General features: G+C 43.7%; 1 protein-coding gene across 4 annotated transcripts in view; it reads right to left on the bottom strand.

Annotated features, from left to right (window-relative positions):
* The window catches only part of atp8a1 (ATPase phospholipid transporting 8A1), a 210,649-nt gene that overhangs the window by 121,067 nt on the left and 63,967 nt on the right, over positions 1-25,615 (bottom strand). For all 4 annotated transcript variants that reach the window (XM_014199121.2, XM_014199123.2, XM_014199122.2 and 1 more), the window contains exons 3-5: positions 14,388-14,487; positions 10,767-10,865; positions 706-751 (exon numbers count right to left, since the gene is read on the bottom strand). In XM_014199121.2, the coding sequence (XP_014054596.1) occupies positions 706-751; positions 10,767-10,865; positions 14,388-14,487 (245 nt within the window). The remainder of the gene's footprint in view (positions 1-705; positions 752-10,766; positions 10,866-14,387; positions 14,488-25,615) is intronic.

Genomic DNA, 25,615 nt, shown 5'->3' with positions numbered 1-25,615 from the left:
AAGTAAGCATTTCACTGTAAGGTCTACACCTTGTATTCGGCGCACGTGACAAATAAAATTTGATTTGATTTGAAACTATGCAAGAACTATTTAGGGAAGACGCAGTCAGCTGGTATTCTGTCTATAATGGAGTGGCCAGCACAGTCACCGGATCTCAACCCTATTGATCTCAAGCCAATCTGACTTTTGGGAGGTGCTTCAGAAAGCATGGGGTGAAATCGCTTCAGATTACCTCAACAAATTGACAACTACAATGCCAAAGGTCCGCAAGGCTGGAATTGCTGCAAATGACGAAAGCAAAGTTTGAAGGACACAATTACTTAAATTAAGAAATCATTATTTATAACCTTGTCAACGTCTTGAATATATTTCCTATTCAAGGACATTTCTAAGTGACCCCAAACATTTGAACGGTACTATCTATCTATCTATCTATCTATATATATATACATACATACATATATATACACATATATATACACATACATATATATACACATACACATACATATATATACACATACACATACATATATACATATACATATATACATATACACATACATATATATATATATATACACATACATATATATAACTTGTGACCTTCTTAGTGAGCTATGAAAAGAATTACCATTTGAAGGGCAATAAAACATCAATCAATCTAGGATTACAACAACAAAGACCGAAAGAATTGGGCCGTACCTTGACATTCCTTCTTGTTGACGACACTGTCAGCGTTGTGACGTTTCTGCAAACAGACAAAATAAACCTGTTTAGTCAAGACAGAAAGTTACGCCATTGAGACATTACACAAGTAATACAGTCAAGGGAATGATGACTGCATTGAAGAAGTGGTAGACTACATGGGGAATAGGGTGCCATTTTGGACTGAAACTATCTGTTGTGGCGGATTACAACAGATTCCTATGATCCAACCCTAATAGGGAAACAACCCGGAGTCTGATGCCAAATAAAGTTTGAAGTTGTATTTGTCGTACGTACAGGACACACATGGTGAACACCTTCCAACTAAACGTTTACTCACAGGCTCCTTCTGGACAATGCAACAACAATAAGAAATAATAAAGGATAAGAATATGAACAAAGAAAATGGCTGAGTCAAATACAATACACATTTTAGCCTAAGTAAAACACAGGAAGGCACAATTTATAGTCCAATAATTACAGTTGAAGTCGGAAGTTAACATACACCTTAGCCAAATACATTTAATCTCCGTTTTACACAATTCCTGACATTTAATCCTAGTAAAAATTCCCTGTTTAAGGTCCGTTAAGATCACCACTTTATTTTAAGAATGTGAAATGTCACAATAATAGTAGAGAGAATTATTTATTTCAGCACATTCCCAGTGGGTGAGAAGTTTACATACACTCAATTAGTATTTGGTAGCATTGCCTTTAAATTGTTTAACTTGGGTAAAACGTTTTGGGTAGCCTTCCACAAGCTTCCCACAATAAGTTGGGTGAATTTTGGCCTATTCCTCCTGACAGAGCTGGTGTAACTGAGTCAGGTTTGTAGGCCTCCTTGCTCGTACACGCTTTTTCAGTTCTGCCAACAAATGTTCTATAGGATTGAGGTCAGGGCAATGTGATGGCCACTCCAATACCTTGACTTCGTTGTCCTTAAGCCATTTTGCCACAACTTTGGAAGTATGCTTGGGGTCATTGTCCATTTGGAAGACCCATTTGCGACCAAGCTTTAACTTCCTGACTGATGTCTTGATGTTGTTTCAATATATCCACATCATTTTCCTACCTCATGATGCCATCTATTTTGTGCGCCAGACCCTCCTACAGCAAAGCACCCCCACAACATGATGCTGCCACCCCTGTGCTTCACGGTTGGGATTGCGTTCTTCAGCTTGCAAGCCTCCCCCTTTTTCCTCCAAACATAACGATGGTCATTATGGCCAAACAGTTTTATTTCATCAGACCAGTGGACATTTCTCCAAAAACTACGATCTTTGTCCCCATGTGCAGTTGCAAACCCCAGTCTGGCTTTTTTATGGTGGTTTTGGAGCAGTGGCTTCTTCCTTACTGAGCGGCCTTTCATGTGATGTCGATATTGGACTCGTTTGACAGTGGATATAGATACGTTTATACCCGTTTCCTCCAGCATCTTCACAAGGTCCTTTGCTGCTGTTCTGGGATTGATTTGCACTTTTCGCACCAAAGTACGTTCATCTCTAGGAGACAGAACGTGTCTCCTTCCTGAGCGGTATGACAGCTGCGTGGTCCCATGGTGTTTGTACAGATGAACGTGGTACCTTCAGGTGTTTGGACATTTCTCCCAAGGTTGAACCAGACTTGAGGTCTACAATCTTTTTTCTGAGATCTTGGCTGATTTCTTTTGATTTTCCAATAATGTTAAGCAAAGAGGCACTGAGTTTGAAGGTAGACCTTGAAATACATCCACAGGTACACCTCTAATTGACTCAACTGATGTCAATTAGCCTATCAGAAGCTTATAAAGCCATGACATTTTCTGGAATATTCCAAGCTGTTTAAAGGCCCAGTCAACTTAGTGTATGTAAACTTCTGACCCACTGGAATTGTGATACAGTGAATTATAAGTGAAATAATCTGTCTGTAAACAATTGTTGAAAAAATTACTTGTCATGCATAAAGTAGATGACCTAACCGACTTGCCAAAACTATAGTATGTTAACAAGAACTTTGTGGAGTGGTTGAAAAATGAGTTTTAATGACTCCAACCTAAGCGTATGTAAACTTCCGACTTCAACTGTACATGTGTTTTGGGGGAAGGGGGTGTTTAAACTGTACAGTATTTAGCAATCATAATAAGAGTCTGGGAGAACAGTTGTGATGTGTGTGTAGCATAAATGAGTGTGTGTGCGTGCTAAGATGCAGAGAATCACAGCAGGTGGTCTGTCCAGTTCTGTAGGAGTCGATCTGATCTCTGCTGCAGACACAGATCATGATTTATGATGTAGGCTAAACATCTTACAGCCTGCTTCTTGATTAAGTCGTAGTAAAGGTCTGATTAATGAATATTTGCATGTTTGGCTAGAATTGTATTCATCTACCCATGTATTTACAGTGCATTGAAAAGTACTCAGACCCCGGCAGCCTTAATCTCAAATGTATTCAATAATTATTTTACATATCAAAACCACACAATGCCCCATAAAGACAAAGTGAAAACAGGTTTAGACATTTTTGATAATGTATTAAAAATAAAACAGATACTTCATTTACCTAAAAAGTATTCAGACCATTTGCTATGACACTTGAAATTGAGCTCAGGTTTTTCCACTGATCATCCTTGATGTGTCTACAACTTGGAGTCGACCTGTGGTAAATCCAATTGATTGGACATGATTTGGAAAGGCACACACCTGTCTATAAGGTCCCACAGTTGACATTGCATGTCAGAGAAAAAAACCAAGTGATGAGGTCAAAGGAATTGTACATGAAGCTCCGAGACTGGATTGTGTCGAGAGCTGGGGAAGGGTACCAAAACATGTCTGCAGCATTGGATGTCCACAAGAAAACAGTGGCCTCCATCATTCTTAAATGGAAGAAGTTTGGAACCAGCAAGACTCTTCCTAGAGCTGGCCACCCGGCCAAACTGAGCAATCGGGGGAGAAGGGCCTTGGTCAGGGACGTGACCAAGACTCAATGGTCACTCTGACAGAGCTCTAGAGTTCCTCTGTGGAGTTGGAAGAACCTTCCAGAAGGACAACCATCTCTGCAGCTCTCCACCAATAAAGGCCTTTATGGTAATGGCCAGACGAAAGCCACTCCTCAGTAAAAGGCACATGACAGCAAACGCTTGGAGTTTGCCAAAAGGCACCTAAAGGACTCAGACCATGAGAAACAAGATTCTCTGGTCTGATGAAACCAAGCGTACAATCTGGAGGAAACCTGGCATCATCCCTACGGTGAAGCATGGTGGTGGCAGCATCATGCTGTGGGGATGTTTTTCAGCGGCAGGGACGGTGAGACTAGTCAGGATTGAGGGAAAGATGAACGGAGCACAGTACAGAGATATCCTTGATGAAAACCTGCTCCATAGCGCTCAGGACCTCAGACTGGGGCAAAGGTTCACCTTCCAACAGGACAACAACCCTGACCACACAGCCAAGACAACGCAGGAGTGGCTTCGGGAAAAGTCTCTGAATGTCCTTGAGTGGCCCAGCAAGAACCCGAATAAACATTTCTGGAGAGATTTGAAAATAGCTGTGCAGCGAAGCTCTCCATCCAACCTGACAGAGCTTGAGAGGATCTTCAGAGAAGAATGGGAGAAACTCCCCAAATACAGGTGTGCCAAGCTTGTAGTCATACCCAAGAAGACTCGAGGCTGTAATCGCTGCCAAAGGTGCTTCAACAAAGTACTGAGCAAAGAGTCAGGACTACCTGGCCTGATGACTCCTTGCTGTCCCCAGCCCACCTGGCCGTGTTGCTGCTCCAGTTTCAACTGTTCTGCCTGCGGCTATGGAACACTGAGCTGTTCACCGGACGTACTACCTGTCCCAGAACTGCTGTTTTCAACTCTCTAGAGACAGCAGGAGCGGTAGAGATACTCAATGATCGGCTATGAAAAGCCAACTGACATTTACTCCTGAGGTGCTGACCTGTTGCACCCTCGACAACCACTGATTATTATTATTTGACCCTGCTGTTCATCTATGATCATTTGAACATCTTGGCCATGTTCTGTTATAATCTCCAACCGGCACAGCCAGAAGAGGACTGGCCACCCCTCATAGCAATGTTCCTCTCTAGGTTTCTTCCTAGATTCTGGCCTTTCTAGGGAGTTTTTCCTAGCCACCGTGCTTCTACACCTGCATTGCTTGCCGTTTGGGGTTTAGGCTGGGTTTCTGTACAGCACTTTCTGACATCAGCTGATGTAAGAAGGGCTTTATAAATAAATTTGATTGATTGATTGATTCTAAACACTTATGTAAATGTGATATTTCAGTTTGTTTTATAGCCAGGTAATGTTACTACAGTAACGTTGTCCGGCTGCAGCACTACGCCAGAACAGTAACGTTGTCCGGCTGCAGCACTACAGTAACATTACCCGGCTGCAGCACTACAGTAACATTTCCCGGCTGCAGCACAACAGTAACATTTCCCGACTGCAGCACTACACCACTACAGTAACATTTCCCGACTGCAGCACTACACCACTACAGTAACATTACTCGGCTGCAGCACTACACCACTAAAGTAACATTACCCGGCTGCAGCACTACACCACTACAGTAACATTACCCGGCTGCAGCACTACACCACTACAGTAACATTTCCCGGCTGCAGCACAACAGTAACATTTCCCGGCTGCAGCACCACACCACTACAGTAACATTACCCGGCTGCAGCACCACACCACTACAGTAACATTACCCGGCTGCAGCACTACACCACTACAGTAACATTACCCGGCTGCAGCACTACACCACTACAGTAACATTTCCCGGCTGCAGCACAACAGTAACATTTCCCGGCGCAGCACAACAGTAACATTTCCCGGCTGCAGCACCACACCACTACAGTAACATTACCCGGCTGCAGCACCACACCACTACAGTAACATTACCCGGCTGCAGCACCACACCACTACAGTAACATTACCCGGCTGCAGCACCACACCACTACAGTAACATTACCCGGCTGCAGCACTACACCACTACAGTAACATTACCCGGCTGCAGCACTACACCACTACAGTAACATTACCCGGCTGCAGCACTACACCACTACAGTAACATTACCCGGCTGCAGCACTACACCACTACAGTAACATTACCCGGCTGCAGCACTACACCACTACAGTAACATTACCCGGCTGCAGCACTACACCACTACAGTAACATTACCCGGCTGCAGCACTACACCACTACAGTAACATTACCCGGCTGCAGCACTACACCACTACAGTAACATTACCCGGCTGCAGCACTACACCACTACAGTAACATTACCCGGCTGCAGCACAACACCACTACAGTAACATTACCCGGCTGCAGCACTACACCACTACAGTAACATTACCCGGCTGCAGCACTACACCACTACAGTAACATTACCCGGAAGTGAAAGTTAAAGACCTTTACAAAGCCCATTCAAAGCCCAATTTCTCCAATTGGTAATTTTACTAATATTGGAGGACAATACGCATCTTGGTTGCACAATATTTAACATGTCAAACAATATGCTGACTTTAAAGGACTATCCTCCCCCTAAAAATATTTCTCCAGCCAGAGTCCAGACTTGAACCCAATCAAACATTTCTGGAGCGACCAGAAAATAGATTTGCAGCGACGCTCTCCATCCAACCTGACAGATCTTGAGAGAATCTGCAGAGAACAATGGGAGAAACTCCAGAAATACAGGTGTGCCAAGCTTGTAGCGTCATACCCAAACAGACTCGAGGCTGTAATCGCTGTAAAATGTGCTTCAACAAATTAGAGTAAAGGGTCTGAACACCAAGGTAAATGTGATATTTCAGTTTGTTTTGTTTTGACTTAGAACAAAGTAGCCTAGCTATTAATACTGCTGAGAACAATGAGGAGCTCCTTCTGCAACTTAAATACCCTTCAAATATCTGGAGGTGTAGCCTACAAGTATCCCTACATCAGACAGCCAACATTCTTCAGGCATGAAGAAAAGGAAAGACTAAAATGTCTTTGTGAGTAGGAAACTATACCGCTGTGAGGTTTTGATGTGCACCAAACGCAACCAAGCGTACTACTCGCCCAGCAGTCTTTGTTAAGTCCCTTGAGGAATTGCACATCATTACAGGTTGCCTTAGAGATGTTCTCTACATTGTCTCCCTCCCTCACTCCTGCGTTCTCATTCACTCTGAAATCCAATAGAATTAAATCTAATTAAAAATCCCTGCAATGTGCTGGAGTGGCTGTACGTCACGTGGAGGAGCACTGGCTCTCACCCACCGGCTGCACCCCTGCAGCAACGTCGCCTGGCTGCAGCACTACACCACTGCAGCGACGTCGGCCCGTCTGCAGCGCGACAGCAACGTCGGCCCGGGGGCAGCGCGACAGCAACGTCGGCCCGGTTGCAGCACTACACCACTACAGTAATATTACCCGGCAGCAGCACTACACCAACGTTATCCGGCAGGGAAAGTTAAAGACCTTTACAAAGCCCATTCATCATCCAGCATGCATGAGCTGTTGGCTAATTTTTCCAGCTGGTGATTTCACTAATATTGAGGATAGTATTTTCGTTTTGGCAATATAATTTGTGCGCTAGTTGGCTGTACCTGCATCAAAACGCAAGTATTTTTCCTTCATAGCTTGTTCTCCATCTTTTTAAATAGGGAGGCAATTTGTTTTCAGTATTTTTATTTCCATGGCTGATCAAAAGGTGTTTCCTCACGGCTCTCTTGTCCCTCTGTAGCAGATTAAATAACATTATTGAATCACAATACATATAGAATTGTGAGAATCGCAATACATATCGTCTCGGCGCCTAAGTATCGTGATAATATCGTATCGTGAGGTCCCTGACAACTCACAGCCCTACTATGTAGGGAATAACAGGCTGCCATCCCTACGGTGAAGCATGGTGGTGGCAGCATCATGCTGTGGGGAAGTTTCAGCGGGCAGGGACTGGGAGACTCGTCAGGATTGAGAGAAAGATGAACGGAGCACAGTACAGAGACATCCTTGATGAAAACCTGCTCCAGAGCACTCAGACTGGGGCAAAGGTTCAACTTCCAACAGGACAACGACCCTAAGCACACAGCCAAGACAACACAGGAGTGGCTTCGGGACAAGTCTCAATGTCCTTGAGTGGCCCAGCCAGAGCCCAGACTTGAACCCAATCAAACATCTCTGGGGAGACCTGAAAATAGCTGTGCAGCCACACTCCCCATCCAACCTGACAGAGCTTGAGAAGAATGGGAAAAACTCCCCAAATACAGGTGCCAAGCTAGTAGTGTCATACCCAAGAAGACTTGAGGCTGTAATTGCTGCCAAAGATGCTTCAACAAAATTACCGAGTAAAGGGTCTGAATACTTATGTAAAATGTGCCATTTATTTTTTTTATTTTTAATAAATTAGCGAACATTTATAAAAACCTGTTTTTGCTTTGTCATCATGGGGTATTGTGTGTGGATAAGGCTGTAATTTTAGAATAAGGCTGTAACCTAACAAAATGTGGAAAAAGTTAGGGGTCTGAATACTTTCCGAAGGCACTGCATCTGCTCAAACATGAAATAACAAAAGCACAGCATATACAGGGCTCCTAAAATACACACACACACACACACACACACACACACACACACACACACACACACACACACACACACCGTTGCCTACACAATGCAGGCCTATTTATTTCATATAGTGATTAGTTCAGCACAAAGCTATGAGGCGATACTGAGATGGAACTCATGGATCAATGATGAATGTTTTATGAAGCATGCGGGTCAATCATTGTGCCGCCGTTTCATCATCGGGCGCCGATGGGAGGGGGACAGGGGGGTGGGCGTGGTGCAGATGACCTTCAACCTAATAAAGACAAAGTCATCACCTTGCTGCTCCAATATTTATCGCGAGGCCAGGGTGTAAATTGCTGCGCTGGCCACTTCACCGCTAGATGCCCGATATAAAGACAACATTGCTAACGTTATAGGATAACTATTACAGTCCACTGGGAGCTGTGCTAGGCAGAGAGGATCGCATTGCAGGGGCACAGCTAAGCAGTGCAGCATACTGTGGCTTGGTACAGGACTGAATTCAATTCACTATTGGCAATGGGTCTTGGGAAATGTAAAAAAAAAAAAAAAAAAAAAGAATACATTGACTCTTGTTATTTGAAACTGAAGCAAAATGTGTTAACCTTCAAAATATAGACAGGCCTAAATGCTGGTCCACATTTTCAAACATCTGTTAAACAACATGAATTTCAGCAAATGGACAACTGTTTTTGTGCATGAACTTATATAGGCTAATTTATGGACTGAGTAGCCCAGTGTAGTGCCCAGCTGTGACCGGTCCAGTCTGTGTGTGTCTGTGTCTTGCTGTGTTCCCATCAACATCAGTCTCCTCTCTGCTCCAGGAATCCCATACAGAACACTCAAAGGACAAGTGGCCTGAATCCAACAATACCAACCAGACCGTGCAACTGAACATCTATTCACTCTCATCCATTTACAGTGGCTACCGTATTGAGTTAGAGTATGGTCAATTCAATCAAGGCAGGCAAACATCTTGCCTAATACTAAAATTAAAAAAATAGAACCTCTATTGATAAAGCCTAGAAGTGTGCCAGTCTCACACAAATGCTCAAATTCAACAGATTCTTCCTTGAGAATGCATTATGTCCTTTAGGCTATACGGTTAATCAGCCTATTTTTTTTATAAATGTTTTATTCAGCCTTAGGCTAATTTAGGTCCCATTGAGGTCAGAAGACTTAAAAGATTGAACGGGATTTTAAGCACTTACAAATGTGTAACATATTGTACAAATTGGAATTCATAACATATCATACCAATTGGATGAGGTACACAACTGTGCACAATTTTCTGGGACCTGTTTTGGTTTGTGAGTGCTACTTTCAAAACAACTGGCTGAAATTATACAAAACCTATTTAAAAGCCTTGAAAACAAACAGGTGTTGTTAATGTCAGATTAAGGTATCAAAGAGGCAATTTGAGTTAAGTGTTCCCCCAGTGTTGGTAGTGTTTCCCCCCAGCGTTCAGTGTTGGTAGTGTTCAGTGTTGGTAGTGTTCCCCCAGTGTTCAGTGTTGGTAGTGTTCCCCCAGTGTTGGTAGTGTTCCCCCAGTGTTGGTAGTGTTCCCCCCAGTGTTGGTAGTGTTCCCCCCAGTGTTGGTAGTGTTCCCCCCAGTGTTCAGTGTTGGTAGTGTTCCCCAGTGTTCAGTGTTGGTAGTGTTCCCCAGTGTTCAGTGTTGGTAGTGTTCCCCAGTGTTCAGTGTTGATAGTGTTCCCCAGTGTTCAGTGTTGGTAGTGTTCCCCAGTGTTCAGTGTTGATAGTGTTCCCCAGTGTTCAGTGTTGGTAGTGTTCCCCAGTGTTCAGTGTTGGTAGTGTTCCCCAGTGTTCAGTGTTGATAGAGTTCCCCAGTGTTCAGTGTTGGTAGTGTTCCCCAGTGTTCAGTGTTGGTAGTGTTCCCCAGTGTTCAGTGTTGGTAGTGTTCCCCAGTGTTCAGTGTTGGTAGTGTTCCCCAGTGTTCAGTGTTGGTAGTGTTCCCCAGTGTTCAGTGTTGGTAGTGTTCCCCAGTGTTCAGTGTTGGTAGTGTTCCCCAGTGTTCAGTGTTGGTAGTGTTCCCCAGTGTTCAGTGTTGGTAGTGTTCCCCAGTGTTCAGTGTTGGTAGTGTTCCCCAGTGTTCAGTGTTGGTAGTGTTCCCCAGTGTTCAGTGTTGGTAGTGTTCCCCAGTGTTCAGTGTTGGTAGTGTTCCCCAGTGTTCAGTGTTGGTAGTGTTCCCCAGTGTTCAGTGTTGGTAGTGTTCCCCAGTGTTCAGTGTTGGTAGTGTTCCCCAGTGTTCAGTGTTGGTAGTGTTCCCCAGTGTTCAGTGTTGGTAGTGTTCCCCAGTGTTCAGTGTTGGTAGTGTTCCCCAGTGTTCAGTGTTGGTAGTGTTCCCCAGTGTTCAGTGTTGGTAGTGTTCCCCAGTGTTCAGTGTTGGTAGTGTTCCCCAGTGTTCAGTGTTGGTAGTGTTCCCCAGTGTTCATATTCTTCAGTGTTGGTGGTGTTCCCCAGTGTTCAGTGTTGGTAGTGTTCCCTCACCAGATCCTCAATGAACTCCTTGACTGCTGCCACCACCAGGATGAAGAGGAGCGGCACCAGAGTTGTCCAGCGACCCGTGGGAGACACATCCGGAATTTGCTGAAAGGAAAAGCACACGTCCCAGTTCAAAATCAAACATCACTGAATCACATAGCATGCGTCCCAAATGGCATCCTATTCCCTTTATAGTGCACTATTTTTTGACCAGGGCCTACAGGCTGATATTGAAATAAAAAATATCTAGCTATCTAGCTACAGTGTAGCACCTGTTCAGTCAATATTGACCAAGCCAGCACTCTTGGAAGTAATTTTTCTCCCCCGAGAGCATCCCATGGTGCTCACTCATATCTGCGCACAAACGCAGATAAGGACAACCTTCTGACACTGAGCTTGGCAGGGGGCTGTTTGTCAAGCAGAGGTCACCAGAAGCGACCCACTAGGGGGCTATTAGAGGGACAGGAGACAGGCCAGGGGACACTGGGGGTGCATCTGTCAATCAAATCAGTCAATCCGTGTACAGTGCAAACTCCAAGCAGGCTGTCATGTGCCTTTTACGGAGAAGTGGCTTTCATCTGGCCACTACCTGAAAGGCCTGATTGGTGGAGTGCTGCAGAGATGGCTGTCCTTCTGGAAGGTTCTCCCATCTCCACAGAGGAACTCTGGAGCTCTGTCAGAGTGACCATCGGGTTCTTGGTCAAATCCCTGACCAAGGCCCTTCTTCCCCAATTGCTCAGTTTGGCCAGGCGGCCAGCTCTAGGAAGACTCTTGGTGGTTTCAAACTTCTTTCATTTAAGAACGATGGAGGCTACTGTGTCCTTGTGGACCTTCAATAGTGCAGAAATGTTTTGGTACCCTTCCCCAGATCTGTGCCTCAACCTGGTTTTTGTCCTGACATGCAGTGTCAATTGTGGGACCTTATATAGACAGGTGTGTGCCTTTCCAAAATCATGTGCAATCAATTTAATTTACCACAGGTGGACTCCAATCAAGTTGTAGAAACATCAAGGATTATCAATGGAAACAGGATGCACCTGAGCTCAACTTCAAGTCTCATAGCAAAGGCTCTGAATACTTATGTAAATAAGGTATCGTTTTTTTATTTTGTCATGAATTAGCAAACATTTCTAAAAACCTGTTTTCACTGTCATTATGGGGTATTGTGTGTACATGAGTAATTTGTTTTATTTAATCATTTTTAAAACAAGGCTGTAACGTAACAAAATGTGAAAAAAGTCAACATAAAGTGCACTACTTTTGACCAGAGCACTATGGGTCCTGCTTAAAACTAGTGCACCAAATAGGGAATAGGGTGTCCTTTGGGATGCAGACAGTGTTCTGGGACATGTAAGGGTGGGGTGTCACTGGCTCTTGCTAGGTTGAGATGGATGGTATGATAGTCAATATTCATTACATAGAAGGGGAATGGGAGATTCATTGTGAGTCTCTCCAAGGCGCCCATTGTACGCTTTTACAAAGACTGCAGGACACAGTCATGCAGTATAATGAATAATATCATTAATTTGATTTAACTTTACAAAGCTACTATTAAAGAAATTCCACGCAAAAACAATCTTTTGGTATTTGTTTCACTAGTCCATTGTTGATATAGTCCCAAATTCTTTGCTTATTAGCAATCAAGTTGTCAAGATCTGTGACCGACCGCCTCGCTCTTCTGTAGCAAAATTTGTTAAGAGTTTTTTGTTGTACTTTTTCTCCCCAATTTCGTGATATCCAATTGGTAGTTACAGTCTTGTCCCATCGCTGCAACTCCCATACGGACTTGGGAGAGGCGACGGTTGAGAGCCATGCATCCTCCGAAACACGACTCTGCCAAGCCGCACTGCTTCTTGGACTAGATAAAGTGTATTTTTACCGGGAGTTTTCCCTATTGTAGGCTACTACTTTCACCACTTTTAGTCTTAAAATATTTGGTTGTTTACTAAACCAATCACTCTGTTTAGCAAATGGCCTCACATTTGAATCCTTAAAGAGATAGGTGAGGCTAAGGCTTAAGAGGGTGTGAACGATGCAGAATGGGTGTAGACAAAGAGCTCTCCAGTAAGTGTACCAAAACATACAAGGGTAATTTTCTCAAACGTGAGTTTACATGTTTATCAACTTTCAAAGCAGAATTACTTTCCCCATTGTTAATATCTGGAAATGTAGCTAGACTTTTTCCCGTATACATGGATGAACGCTCACGGCAGACTGCAACCCCTTGAATTAAATAAGACGTCCTGTGTCGTTTCCATTTTCTTTGTACAGCTTGCTTGGCCCATTGCGTCAAGTCATTCTGGTTCACACTGACTGTGCAATGCCATAAGAATCATCTTAAGCTTTAGCCCCCACCCAAACTCAGACCATTTTACTCGCCCTAGCAGAGCTGGTTTGGCTGTTATCATGTTATCAATAGCAATGGTGACTAACTGTGCTCCTGGAAACAACTTAATTATGCTTTTTTGCCAATGTTTACTGACACCGGCCATATTCAACGGGTGTTGAGCGTTCATAAATTCATCAGTTATTCTGCGCTCAGATGAGTGCACGCTGAAACAGTTGCAGTGACATTCTATTGAAATGGATACTTGCATGGTGGAGTCTTTTTGTTTAGTTTTACTACCCAATATATATATTTTTTAAAGCCTCGTTAGACAGGATTCCCTACACATACTGACCAGCTCAAATAGACAGAAGTGTGCTATATGGCAGACCAATCCGAACTCATCTCTCGGCATGTCCAGCCCACTCATTATCTCAGCCAATCATGGCTAGCGGTAAGGTTGCTGTGGCTAAACCGACTAGGCTCATACTTTAACAATTTTATTAGTATTTACAGATGGCATACAACTTTGTTATTAATGCATGTGAAAGTTCACATGTTCGAGAAAGTTCGAGAAGGCATTTCTGCAAAAAAACATTGACGTACAAACCGCTCTCCTGTGAAGTAATGACCCGCGATGTACGCCTAGTTTCCTGAAGCGGTCACGTTTAGCATCAAACACTCTCATTAACGCTGTGTTAGTCAGCTCTCATTACCGTTGCATTAGTTAGCAGAATCCAGAGTGGTAAAAGATTGAGGTTTAAGTCCTGCCCTGAATCCATTGTCCTAATCAGTTACGTGGAGCTTTGAACTCCTAGGAGAGAGTTGTTTTTTTAGATTCACACTAAGGTTCTATAAGGTCAAGTCCAGGTAGTCCCTCCATGTTTCGGTCCATTTTCATCTGTTTGGTGCCTAATGAACACGACCCTGATCTAACCATATAAATCCCAGCTCCACCATCCAAATGATAATATTTCCACGCTATCCATGTGAGCACTGGTCTGTGTTAGGAATCTTTGTTTGTCCTCTGCTACAACTCATGTCTGGGAAAGCACTCAAATATAGTTGTGGTGCTTCTCCACAGCAGCCTCTGATGTGTGGAATGATGTGTGTTGAGGAAGAGGAAGTAAAACACTAATTTCCTTTAGACAGGGACACTCACGTTCCCACATGTATTTTTCAGTAGTGTGTGTATTCAGTTTGGGAATGCATGTGAGGTATTCAGTGTGTGTTTGAATATTAATGTGACCTTTACTACAGATGGCAAATCTCTAGCAACCAATACAAATAATCTGTCTTACCTGCAGGAGAGCGATGAAGAGGAAGAAGGAGTTGGCAGCCCTTCTGAACTGAGAGTAGAGGAACCGAGGTAGGAAGGTGAGGACATTATACTTTGCAGTGCTGCAGGGCAGAGAAAAGGACATGTAGGGAGATTGAGAGAGAGAGTGAGACAGAGAAAGAATACAGAAAGGCAGAGAGAAAGAGAAAACAGTTCAGTTGCATGAATCAGTTTCTTTCCACTAACAGACATCTTATACTAGTACACAAAATATACAGTACCAGTCAAAAGTTCGGACACACCTACTCATTCAACGGTTTTTCTTTATTTTTTACTATTTTTCTACATTGTAGAATAATAGTTAAGACATCAAAAGTATGAAATAACACATATTGAATAATGTATGAACCACAAAAAAGTGTTAAATATTTTAAATATATTTAAAATTTAGATTCTTCAAAGTAGCCACACTTTGCCTTGATTACAGCTTTACACGCTCTTGGCATTCTCAACGAGCTTCACCTGGAAAACTTTTCCAACAGTCAAAGGAGTTCCCACATATGCTGAGCACTTGTTGGCTGCTTTTCCTTTACTCTGCGGTCCAACTCATCCCAAACCATCTCAATTGGGTTGTGGAGGCCAGGTCAACTGACGCAGAACTCCATCATGCTCCTTCTTGGTAAAATAGCCCTTACACTGCCTGGAGGTGTGTTGGATCATTGTCCTGTTGAAAAAGAAATGATAGTCCCACAAAGCTCAAGCCAGAGGGGATGGCGTATCGCTGCAGAATGCTGTGGTATTCATGCTTGTTAATTGTGCCTTGAATTCTAAATAAATAACTAACAGTGTCACCCAATCCCCACACCACCACCTCCATGCTTCACGGTGGGAACCACACATGCAGAGTTCATCCGTTCACCTACGCATCTCACAAAGACACAGCAATTAGAACCAAAAATCTCAAATTTGGACTCATCAGACCAAATGACTGATTTCCACTGATCTAATGTCCATTGCTCGTGTTTCTTGGCCCAAGCAAGTCTCTTCTTCTTATGGGTGTCCTTTAGTAGTGGTTCCTTTGCAGCAATTTGACCATGAAGGCCTGATTCACACAGTCTCCTCTGAACAGTTGATGTTGGGATGTGTCTGTTACTTGAACTCTGTGAAGCAATTATCTGGCCTGTAATTTCTGAGACTGGTACTTCTAATGAACTTATCCTCTGGGTCTTCCTTTCCTGTGGAGGTCCTCATGAGAGCCAGTTTCATCATAGCGTTTGATGGTTTTTGCGACTGCACTTGAAGAAACGTTCAAAGTACTTGACATTTTTCGCATTGACTGACCTTCATGTCTTAAAGTAATAAAGGACTTTCATTTCTCTTTGCTTATTTGAGCTGTTCTTGCCATAATATGGACTTGGTATTTTACCAAATAGGGCTATCTTCTGTATACCATCCCTTCCTTGTCACAACACAACTGATTGGCTCAAACACATTAAGAAGGAAAGAAATTCCACAAATTAACAAGGCACACCTGTTACTTGAAATGCATTCCAGGTGACTACCTCATGAAGCTGGTTGAGAGAATGCCAAGAGTGTTCAAAGCTGTCAAGGCAAAGGGTGGCTACTTTCAAGAATCTCAAATATAAAGTATATTTTGATTTGTTTTACACTTTTTTGGTTACTACATTTATTTAATAATTTTTCTACTACATGATTCCATATGTGTTATTTCATAGTTTATGTCTTCACTATTATTCTACAATGTACAAAATAGTACAAATAAATTTTAAAAAACTTGAATGAGTAGGTGTCCAAGCTTTTGACTGGTACTGTATATATCCTGATACCACATCCAGCCTGGAGTTGATAAATTTCACCCTCATCTCCACCCCCCGCAATCCACCATTCCTGGAAGCTGCTTCTCCTGTGTGGAGGGGGAGGTGAAGCTCTGAGCTGTGGTTGAACATGTACTGTGTGAGTGATGAATGGCAGGCCAGTCAACTAAATTACCATAAAGCATAACTAAGGGGAGCTCCCCTGGCAGACGTGCGCTTTGGCAGAGAGGGGGTGCCTGGCAGAGCACCTCCAGACCAGACAGAGCCTGATTTACAGCCGCATTAAGGGCCAGCCAGCCAGAGCACTTTGGGGGGAGATATACGCTGTGATGTAGACCATGCCACCAGGCTACAACATGTTTGTCTGTTAGGGTAGGCTACACTATGGCATTTTTAAAAAAGCTGACGGAAAACCTCTGGAGACATAAACAGCATTTTACTTGTCTGTAAAGTAATGCCGCTTCCATCACTAGGTAAACAGAACTGTCAATCCTAGCATGCCTGCGCGCAAACCACTTATTCCTAAAAGAAAAGTACTTTGAAGTTTTTTATATATTGCGACTTAACAAGACATTTAGTAGAATGAACGCACATTTAGCTGCCCTATCATTAAAAAAAAATCATAGCAGGACTTCAAATCAGCAAAGTTCGTTGTTGTCAGGGAGACAACATTACATGCCGGAGCTGAATTACATTGTCTAAAAAGGTATTGTCTGAAAAGTAATCAATTATGGACATGTTACTGAACTGTGTTCTGTCTTTAAAGGGTTGCGGTAGATATAATTAATTGCCTGGCCCTAGCTGTCATACATACGTAATAGGCTTATTATTCTGCATTGTGAATTGACAAAAAAGTTTGGTTTATAAAGTAACAGGGCTGACCGTAACAGGCCTGACAACCTCATCTTAAAAGTCATTAATCCCCTTGTGACAGGGGGAATGGAAGCTTGTTGTGTGCAACAGGGAGGGGCAACTGAACGCAAGGCAAGCTTCACCAAAGAAATTGACATTGTTAAAACATTTCTACCCTGTCTATCTATTGGTAACAGGGTTGAAGGGCTATGGTCGACTTGCTCAGTTTTCCACCACAAAACACCAGAAACTGGCAACAACAAACAAATCTATGTGGTCTAGGCTATATTAAAGGGCACTTCATTTAATAATGTATATTTTTTCACACATGACGTTATCTACTGGTGTAGATAAGGTAGCATAATGCAACGCCAATCAAGCTTTTACACACACAGATGATATACTGTAAGCACAATCCATAATAGGCCTCCCTCCATAGACAATGCACACGATCAGACAGACTGCGATAAATCAACAACAAGCAGACACACACACACACACACACACACACCACACACACACACACACACACACACACACACACACACAGTAATACAAACAGACTGGGCGGGGATAGTACGCCAGTGAGCGTGGAGAGAGACTGGCAAACAGTCAATGATAAGAGATAGTACTCCATTCATCTTCTCCCCGTCACATCCGTCTGGTGGGGCTCTGTCTGTGCGAGAGGCGGCTATCAGACAACAGCAGAGCACACATGGCAGTAGATTGCTATACAATAGGGCATAGTACCATAATGTACCAGCTTTGCAGAGAGACGTAATGGAAAACCTCATCAGTACACAAATCAAGCCTCCATTGAGTTTTTCTTGGAAATCCTTTTTTGTAAGTAACTTGTAAGTAAAACTTAAATGGTGGTTTGAACAAGATGACATGAAGGGGATCTGTGTCTGCACCACATGGTCTCTCTACTGGTGTCTACCAGAGCTCAGATCTAGGCCCTCTCCTGTTCTCTCTGTACACCAAGTCGCTCAGCAATGTAATATACTCACATGGTTTCTCCTACCATTGCTATGCTACGTGGATGATACTCAACTATTTTTCTGCGTCCCCCCTCTGACACCCAGCCGAAAATGTCTGAACAAAAGCTGACAAAAAAAGGGTGGACACTCCACTGCTTCATGGCCAAGCTCTTTACTGGACCTGGCCTAGTCTACCTAATTTACCTTCATGGCCAAGCTCTTTACTGGACCTGGCCTAGTCTACCTAATTTCCCTTCATGGCCAAGCTCTTTACTGGACCTGGCCTAGTCTACCTAATTTCCCTTCATGGCCAAGCTCTTTACTGGACCTGGCCTAGTCTACCTAATTTCCCTTCATGGCCAAGCTCTTTACTGGACCTGGCCTAGTCTACCTAATTTCCCTTCATGGCCAAGCTCTTTACTGGACCTGGCCTAGTCTACCTAATTTCCCTTCATGGCCAAGCTCTTTACTGGACCTGGCCTAGTCTACCTAATTTCCCTTCATGGCCAAGCTCTTTACTGGACCTGGCCTAGTCTACCTAATTTACCTTCATGGCCAAGCTCTTTACTGGACCTGGCCTAGTCTACCTAATTTGAACCCCCTAGCACCAGGGGAAAAAAACAAAAAACACAGGCTAGTCATACCTGTGGGGGAAAAATATTGTCTAGGCTTAGTTACCTTGTCCTTTGTGTTACGTTGAGGAGTTGGCCAGGTGGCATTGGGTTACGTTGAGGAGTTGGCCAGGTGGCATTGGGTTACGTTGAGGAGTTGGCCAGGTGGCATTGGGTTACGTTGAGGAGTTGGCCAGGTGGCATTGGGTTACGTTGAGGAGTTGGCCAGGTGGCATTGTGTTACGTTGAGGAGTTGGCCAGGTGGCATTGTGTTACGTTGAGCAGCTGGCCAGGTGGCATTGTGTTACGTTGAGGAGTTGGCCAGGTGGCATTGTGTTACGTTGAGCAGCTGGCCAGGTGGCATTGTGTTACGTTGAGGAGTTGGCCAGGTGGCATTGTGTTACGTTGAGGAGTTGGCCAGGTGGCATTGTGTTACGTTGAGGAGTTGGCCAGGTGGCATTGTGTTACGTTGAGGAGTTGGCCAGGTGGCATTGTGTTACATTGAGGAGTTGGCCAGGTGGCATTGTGTTACGTTGAGCAGTTGGCCAGGTGGCATTGTGTTACGTTGAGCAGTTGGCCAGGTGGCATTGTGTTACGTTGAGCAGTTGGCCAGGTGGCATTGTGTTACGTTGAGCAGTTGGCCAGGTGGCATTGTGTTACGTTGAGGAGTTGGCCAGGTGGCATTGTGTTACGTTGAGGAGTTGGCCAGGTGGCATTGTGTTACGTTGAGGAGTTGGCCAGGTGGCATTGTGTTACGTTGAGGAGTTGGCCAGGTGGCATTGTGTTACATTGAGGGGTTGGCCAGGTGGCATTGTGTTACATTGAGGAGTTGGCCAGGTGGCTTTGTGTTACATTGAGGAGTTGGCCAGGTGGCTTTGTGTTACATTGAGGAGTTGGCCAGGTGGCATTGTGTTACATTGAGGAGTTGGCCAGGAGGAATTGTGTTACATTGAGGAGTTGGCCAGGTGGCTTAGGGAGTGTGGTCACCTCTGCACCACAGAACCCATGACCCGGTCTAGTTACCTCGTTTGAACCCCCGGGGGATGGTGTTAGCTGTTACAGTAGGTAAAAATAATAACCAGTGTTTTGCTCTCGATTTAATATTTTGTTCCTTCAGCTACTTCCTTGTCATCTTCCATCTCGCCTATCACTCTCTTTCCTTCTGTGTTTCTTTGGGGCAAAACCATGGCAAATGTCATCAATAAAAAAGTGCTCCTTTAACACTCCTCTTCTTAAATGGAGATTACTGCACCGGCTCCCCATTCATTATGTACCCGTGGCCTCAGGACCGAGACCACTTCCTCCTCCTCTCATCTCTCCACTCAAAAAATAAGGAGATCAAAAAAACTAAAAAACTCCAGGGTTACGTCTCAAATGGGAACCTATTCCCTATTTAACGCACTACTTTTGGCCAAATCCCTATGGCTCAATGGCCAGGAGCCTGTGAAGACATTTGTAGCAATTTTGGGGATAGTCGAGAGAAGATGATCGACATTACATTACCTGACGTCACCATTATAGCTTCAAATCTGACCATGTCAAGTTAAATGTTGTGTGCAAACACAATTGCACAAAAGCACTTAACCTTGAAATGAAAAAGCAGAAAGACAGGTTTCCCTTAACTGGACATTTACATATGAGAGCACGAACTCTGAGTGTGTCCGTGTGTGTCTCTCTCCATGTGTAGGGCTGTTGCGGTGACTGTATTACCACCACACCGGCGGTCACGAGTCAAATTCCACGTAACCGTTTAGTCACGGTAATGAGGCTAAACGGCTCTGATGCTGCTGATGGTCATTAGTAGCCTACCAAACTTGCTAACTGCCTGGTACTCAGCACTATATTGTCCCTCTAATCACTTTGACATCAATGCAAATGTATCAAAATCAAATCTAACACTTCATGAGAGCCCATGAGCTCAAGTTGTGCAACATTTCTATAGGCTATGCAATTGCGCAACACGTTTGTAGAACTACTAAAGTATTTTTTGTTGTTGTATTTTACCCCCTTCTCCCCAATTTTGTCATATCCAATTGCGATTCAATTACGATCTTCTCTCATCACTGCAACTCCCCAACTGGCTCGGGAGAGGCGAAGGTCGAGTCATGCGTCCCTCGAAACATGACCCTCCAAACCACGCTCCATTACACCCGCCTGCTTCACCTGGAAGCCAGCCGTACCAATGTGTCGGAGGAAACACCGCTCAACTGATAACCGAAGTCAGCCTGCAGGCGCCCGCCCCCCACAAGGATTTGCTAGAGAACGATGAGCCAAGTAAAGCCCCCCGGTCAAACCCTGACACAGCAGGTCTGTATTGACGCCTCAAGCACTGCAGTGCCTTAGACTGTTGCACCACTCGGGAGAGCCCAGAACAACTAAATGGTACATTAATAACTCTAAATTAAGCATGTGTGCATACATGCATCCTTTCGTGAGTGTACGCGCGTAACCCCTTGTGCCTTATTCCCTGCATGGATCCACCATGTCAGCTTTTCACAGAACACACAATGAACAGCAGCTTGCCCTGCCTGACTCTCTGGTTTGCCCTGGTGGAATTCATGCACATCCCACCACCGACTCCCATGTCACATTACATTAGCACAAGACCTGGTCTGACAAGTAGTGCAGCTGAACAAACAGTTTCCATCACTCACACGACCAGCAGGCTGTGTACCAAATTGCACCCTGTTCCCTATATCGTGCACTCCTTTTGACCTGGGCCCTCTTGTGTCTGTGTGATAAGATTCCATTTGGGACAAGGCCACCACAGTTGCGCAACAGATCATTATGGAGATGCTGGTGGTGATAGTGGTGGAGCGGTGCGGTGAATGAAGAAATGGAGTAACACACAAGGAAAAATATTTAGTTTAAATAGAACATGTGAAAGTGATTCCCTGAGCCCTATACCACGAATCAGGTTTGGAGAGGTACAGTCAAAGTTCACATAAAAACTCATTTTTCAACCACTCCACAAATTTCTTGTTAACAAACTATAGTTTTGACAAGTCGGTTAAAACATCTACTTTGTGCATGACAAGTCATTTTCCCAATTGTTTACAGACAGATTATTTCACTTATAATTCACTGTATGACAATTCCAGTGGGTCAGAAGCTTACATCCACTAAGTTGACTGTGCCTTTAAACAGCTTGGAAAATTCCAGAAAATTATGTCATGGCTTTAAAAGCTTCCGATAGGCTAATTGACATCAGTTGAGTCATTTGGAGGTGTACCTGTGGATGTATCTCAAGGCCTACCTTCAAACTCAGTGCCTCGTTGCTTGACATTATGGAAAAATCAAAAGAAATCAGCCAAGACCTCTGAAAAAGGTTGTAAAAAGGTTGAAAAAAATTGTAGACCTCTACAAGTCTGGTTCATCCTTGGGAGCAATTTCAAAATGCCTGAAGGTACCACTTTCATCTGTACAAACAATAGTACGCAAGTATAAACACCATGGGACCAGGGGCGGAAATCCCGGGGGGGACACGACCCCCCCATCCTGGGAAAAATATGATTTGTCCCCCCCAATATCACTGAAACATAACTATGTAATTTAAATAATATTAATAATACGCAATGAAAGCAATTGTGCTGATTATAGACACTTAATAGCGCGTTTTTAAGTTTCAAAAGATTGCAACCCCCCCACCCTTTGCCTCAATGGTTTGATCCACTGCCAGTTCCTTAGCTTGCTAGGTAACAGAGAGGTCGTATCTACTGTCTGAAAGGCACTCAATGCACGTAACTGACGTGAGGTTAATCCAGTCAATCGCGCACACACACTAGCTGAATATGCAGAGCTAGCGCGCAAATATTAACTATTAAGCTAGCTAGTACCTATTCCGTTTATGTGGTGTCGTCAAAGATGGAATCAGCATGCAGATGATGTAAGTTAGTGCTTCAAAGTCCCTGTGATAAGGTTAGCGATAAACTGAAATCCAAACTGAACAGAACTACACTCTCTTCTACCATTGTCTTAAATATATTTAATGGTCTCGTTGCAAAAGCTAAATTGTCGCAAGTGAACTTTTATTTATTTATTTTATTTCACCTTTATTTAACCCGGGTAGCAAAGATTATAGCAAACACCACTGAAACTGAATTGGTGCTCGCTAGCTTTGCAAATTCAGCTATTGTTGGAAGCCAGCCAATATGAAACAAACTATTAAAATTACAAAAAGGTTGCAGCATATGTTGTGTAAATGGTGAACTCATACAGCTGTCAACTCTTGTCATTTTAATCCATTTCACATTTGCTAGCTACCTTTTAGATCGAAGCCCAAATAGAATGATTGAAGATAAGATGATAGAAGCCCATCTCCTACTGTAAATAACCTACACACTGTGTGTGTAGCCAGCCAGCCAGCCAGGTAGAAAAATGGCAGAAAAATAAAAGACGGACATCAGAGTATTTTTCAATACACCAAAACGCATAGTAAGAACCCTAGCAGCCTAATATCTCAAAGACTAGTTGATAAAATGTTCATAAGAAAGAAATGAAATTCTAATGGAAATGTTTCACAATGATGTCATTAGGCAGAGCAGGCAACAGATGGCACACAGACAGCAGAGTTGGGGACAGATATGCAGGGACAGACTGGCAGAGACAGGGAGTCTCAGGTAAGTTTGTTGAGTCTTTGTTTGGCAACATTATGAAAGGTTCTCCATTTTTTTTACTTGTAAAATAGGAACATAATTGGAAAATGCCATGGATACCCCCACTCTCAACTTAAACTGGTGACTGAACTAAGATTTGTTAAAGGCAATGGTATTGCTGTTGTGATTAGTTGTGTAGTTTTGGGTACCGGTAGTTAGGAGTATGGCAAACACCTTATTTCTTTGGTTCCTCAATATACATTTACCATATTACAATGTAGGCTATGTTTTACAGCACTACTTTTGGTGTCCCCCTCAGTAATTGCTCTTGAGAAAATTTCATGTAATTGTCCCCTCCAAAGTTGATATCACATTTTCCCCAATGCATGGGACCACGCAGCCGTCATACTGCTCAGGAAGGAGACACGTTCCTAGAGATGAACATACTTTGGTGCGAAAAGTGCAAATCAATCCCAGAACAACAGCAAAGGACTTTTAAAAAAAAAAATATTTCACCTTTATTTAACCAGGTAGGCAAGTTGAGAACAAGTTCTCATTTACAATTGCGACCTGGCCAAGATAAAGCAAGCAGTTTGACACATACAACAACACAGAGTTACACATGGAGAAAAACAAACATACAGTCAATAATATAGTAGAAAAATAAGTCTATATACAATGTGAGCAAATGAGGTGAGATAAGGGAGGTAAAGGCAAAAAAGGCCATGGTGGCAAAGTAAATACAATATAGCAAGTAAAACAATGGAATGGTAGATTTGCAGTGGAAGAAAGTGCAAAGTAGAAATATAAATAATGGGTGCAAAGGAGCAAAATAAATTAATAAAATAAATACAGTAGGGGAAGGGGTAGTTGTTTGGGCTAAATTATAGATGGGCTATGTACAGGTGCAGTAATCTGTGAGCTGCTCTGACAGCTGGTGCTTAAAGCTAGTGAGGGAGATAAGTGTTTCCAGCTTCAGTGATTTTTGCAGTTCGTTCCAGTCATTGGCAGCAGAGAACTGGAAGGAGAGGCCGCCGATGGAGGAATTGGCTTTGGGGGTGACCAGAGAGATATACCTGCTGGAGCGCGTGCTACAGGTGGGTGCTGCTATGGTGACCAACGAGCTGAGATAAGGGGGAACTTTACCTAGCAGGGTCTTGTAGATGTGGGTTTGGCGTCGCCAAACCGCATAAAGTGTTAAAAATAGTAATATTTCCCGAGCGGCCTAAGGCACTGCAGTGCTTGAGGCGTCACTACAGATCTGGGTTCGATCCCGGGCTGTGTCGCAGCCGGCCACGCCCGGGAGACCCATTCGCGATGCCTCAATTGGCCCAGCGTCTTCCGGGTTAGGGGAGGGTTTGGCCGGCCGGGATGTCCTTAGCGACTCCTGTGGCGGGCCGGGCGCATGCAGGCTGACACGGTCGCCAGTTGTACAGTGTTTCCTCCGACACATTGGTGCAGCTGGCTTCCGGGTTAAGAGAGCAGTAAGTCAAGAAACAGTGCGGCTTGTCAGGGTCGTGTTTCAGAGAACGCATGGCTCTCAACCGTCGCCTCTCCTGAGTCCGTACGGGAATTGCAGCGATGGGACAACTACCAATTAGATATCACCAATTGGGGAGAAAAAGGGGTTAAATTATTTATTTTAAAATACCTATCACATCACACATTTAGCAATGACGGGATGCATTTGAAAGTTATGTAGAGTAAAACTATTGAATGACAATTATTTTATTGATAGGAGTGGGGGAAAAAAGGTGTTCGTGCTTTTCTACACCAAAGCAAAGGCGGCATTAACGATACAAAAAAAACTCACTTCTAAAAGCCTATTTCACACCATAGCCTACTGAATTTGCAAGAAGTTTGATTTCAGGAAAACATTTAAAATGTTGCACTGACTCGCCCATGGATTGATGTTTCAGCATTGTCTCAATCAAGAGTTTGGAGATCGACTAGCAGTTACAAGCCTGATAGAGTTAGTGGCAGGCGAATGAGCAACAGCCTGAGTAAATCTAGCTTCCATTGTAGGATACCCCTCTGGTCCCAGATCTGTTTGTGCGGTATAGACAACACCTATATAACAGTTGCCATGCCAAACATAATGACCATAGGAGTTGGCAAGACAGCAAAACCAGATCTGAGACCAGAGTCTGAAAGTGACTCTCTGGGTGACTTTTTATGGGCAGCAACATACAGTGTTCAAGGATCAGATGGAACCAAATCAAATCGACACAAGTCGGAACAAGAATTGGAGATCCAAGATAGCAGCAGATAAGAGGATTCCAAAAATGCACATTTTTGGGCACAGCATGACTTGCTTGGTTACTCTATGCTAAGATGCTGAACATTGACTCATTGTCATTTCATTGTGTCCATATGG

This window comes from Salmo salar, chromosome ssa05, assembly GCF_905237065.1.
Source record: "Salmo salar chromosome ssa05, Ssal_v3.1, whole genome shotgun sequence".
In the NCBI taxonomy this organism is placed as follows: domain Eukaryota; kingdom Metazoa; phylum Chordata; class Actinopteri; order Salmoniformes; family Salmonidae; genus Salmo; species Salmo salar.
This window is presented reverse-complemented; position numbering and strand designations above follow the sequence as displayed.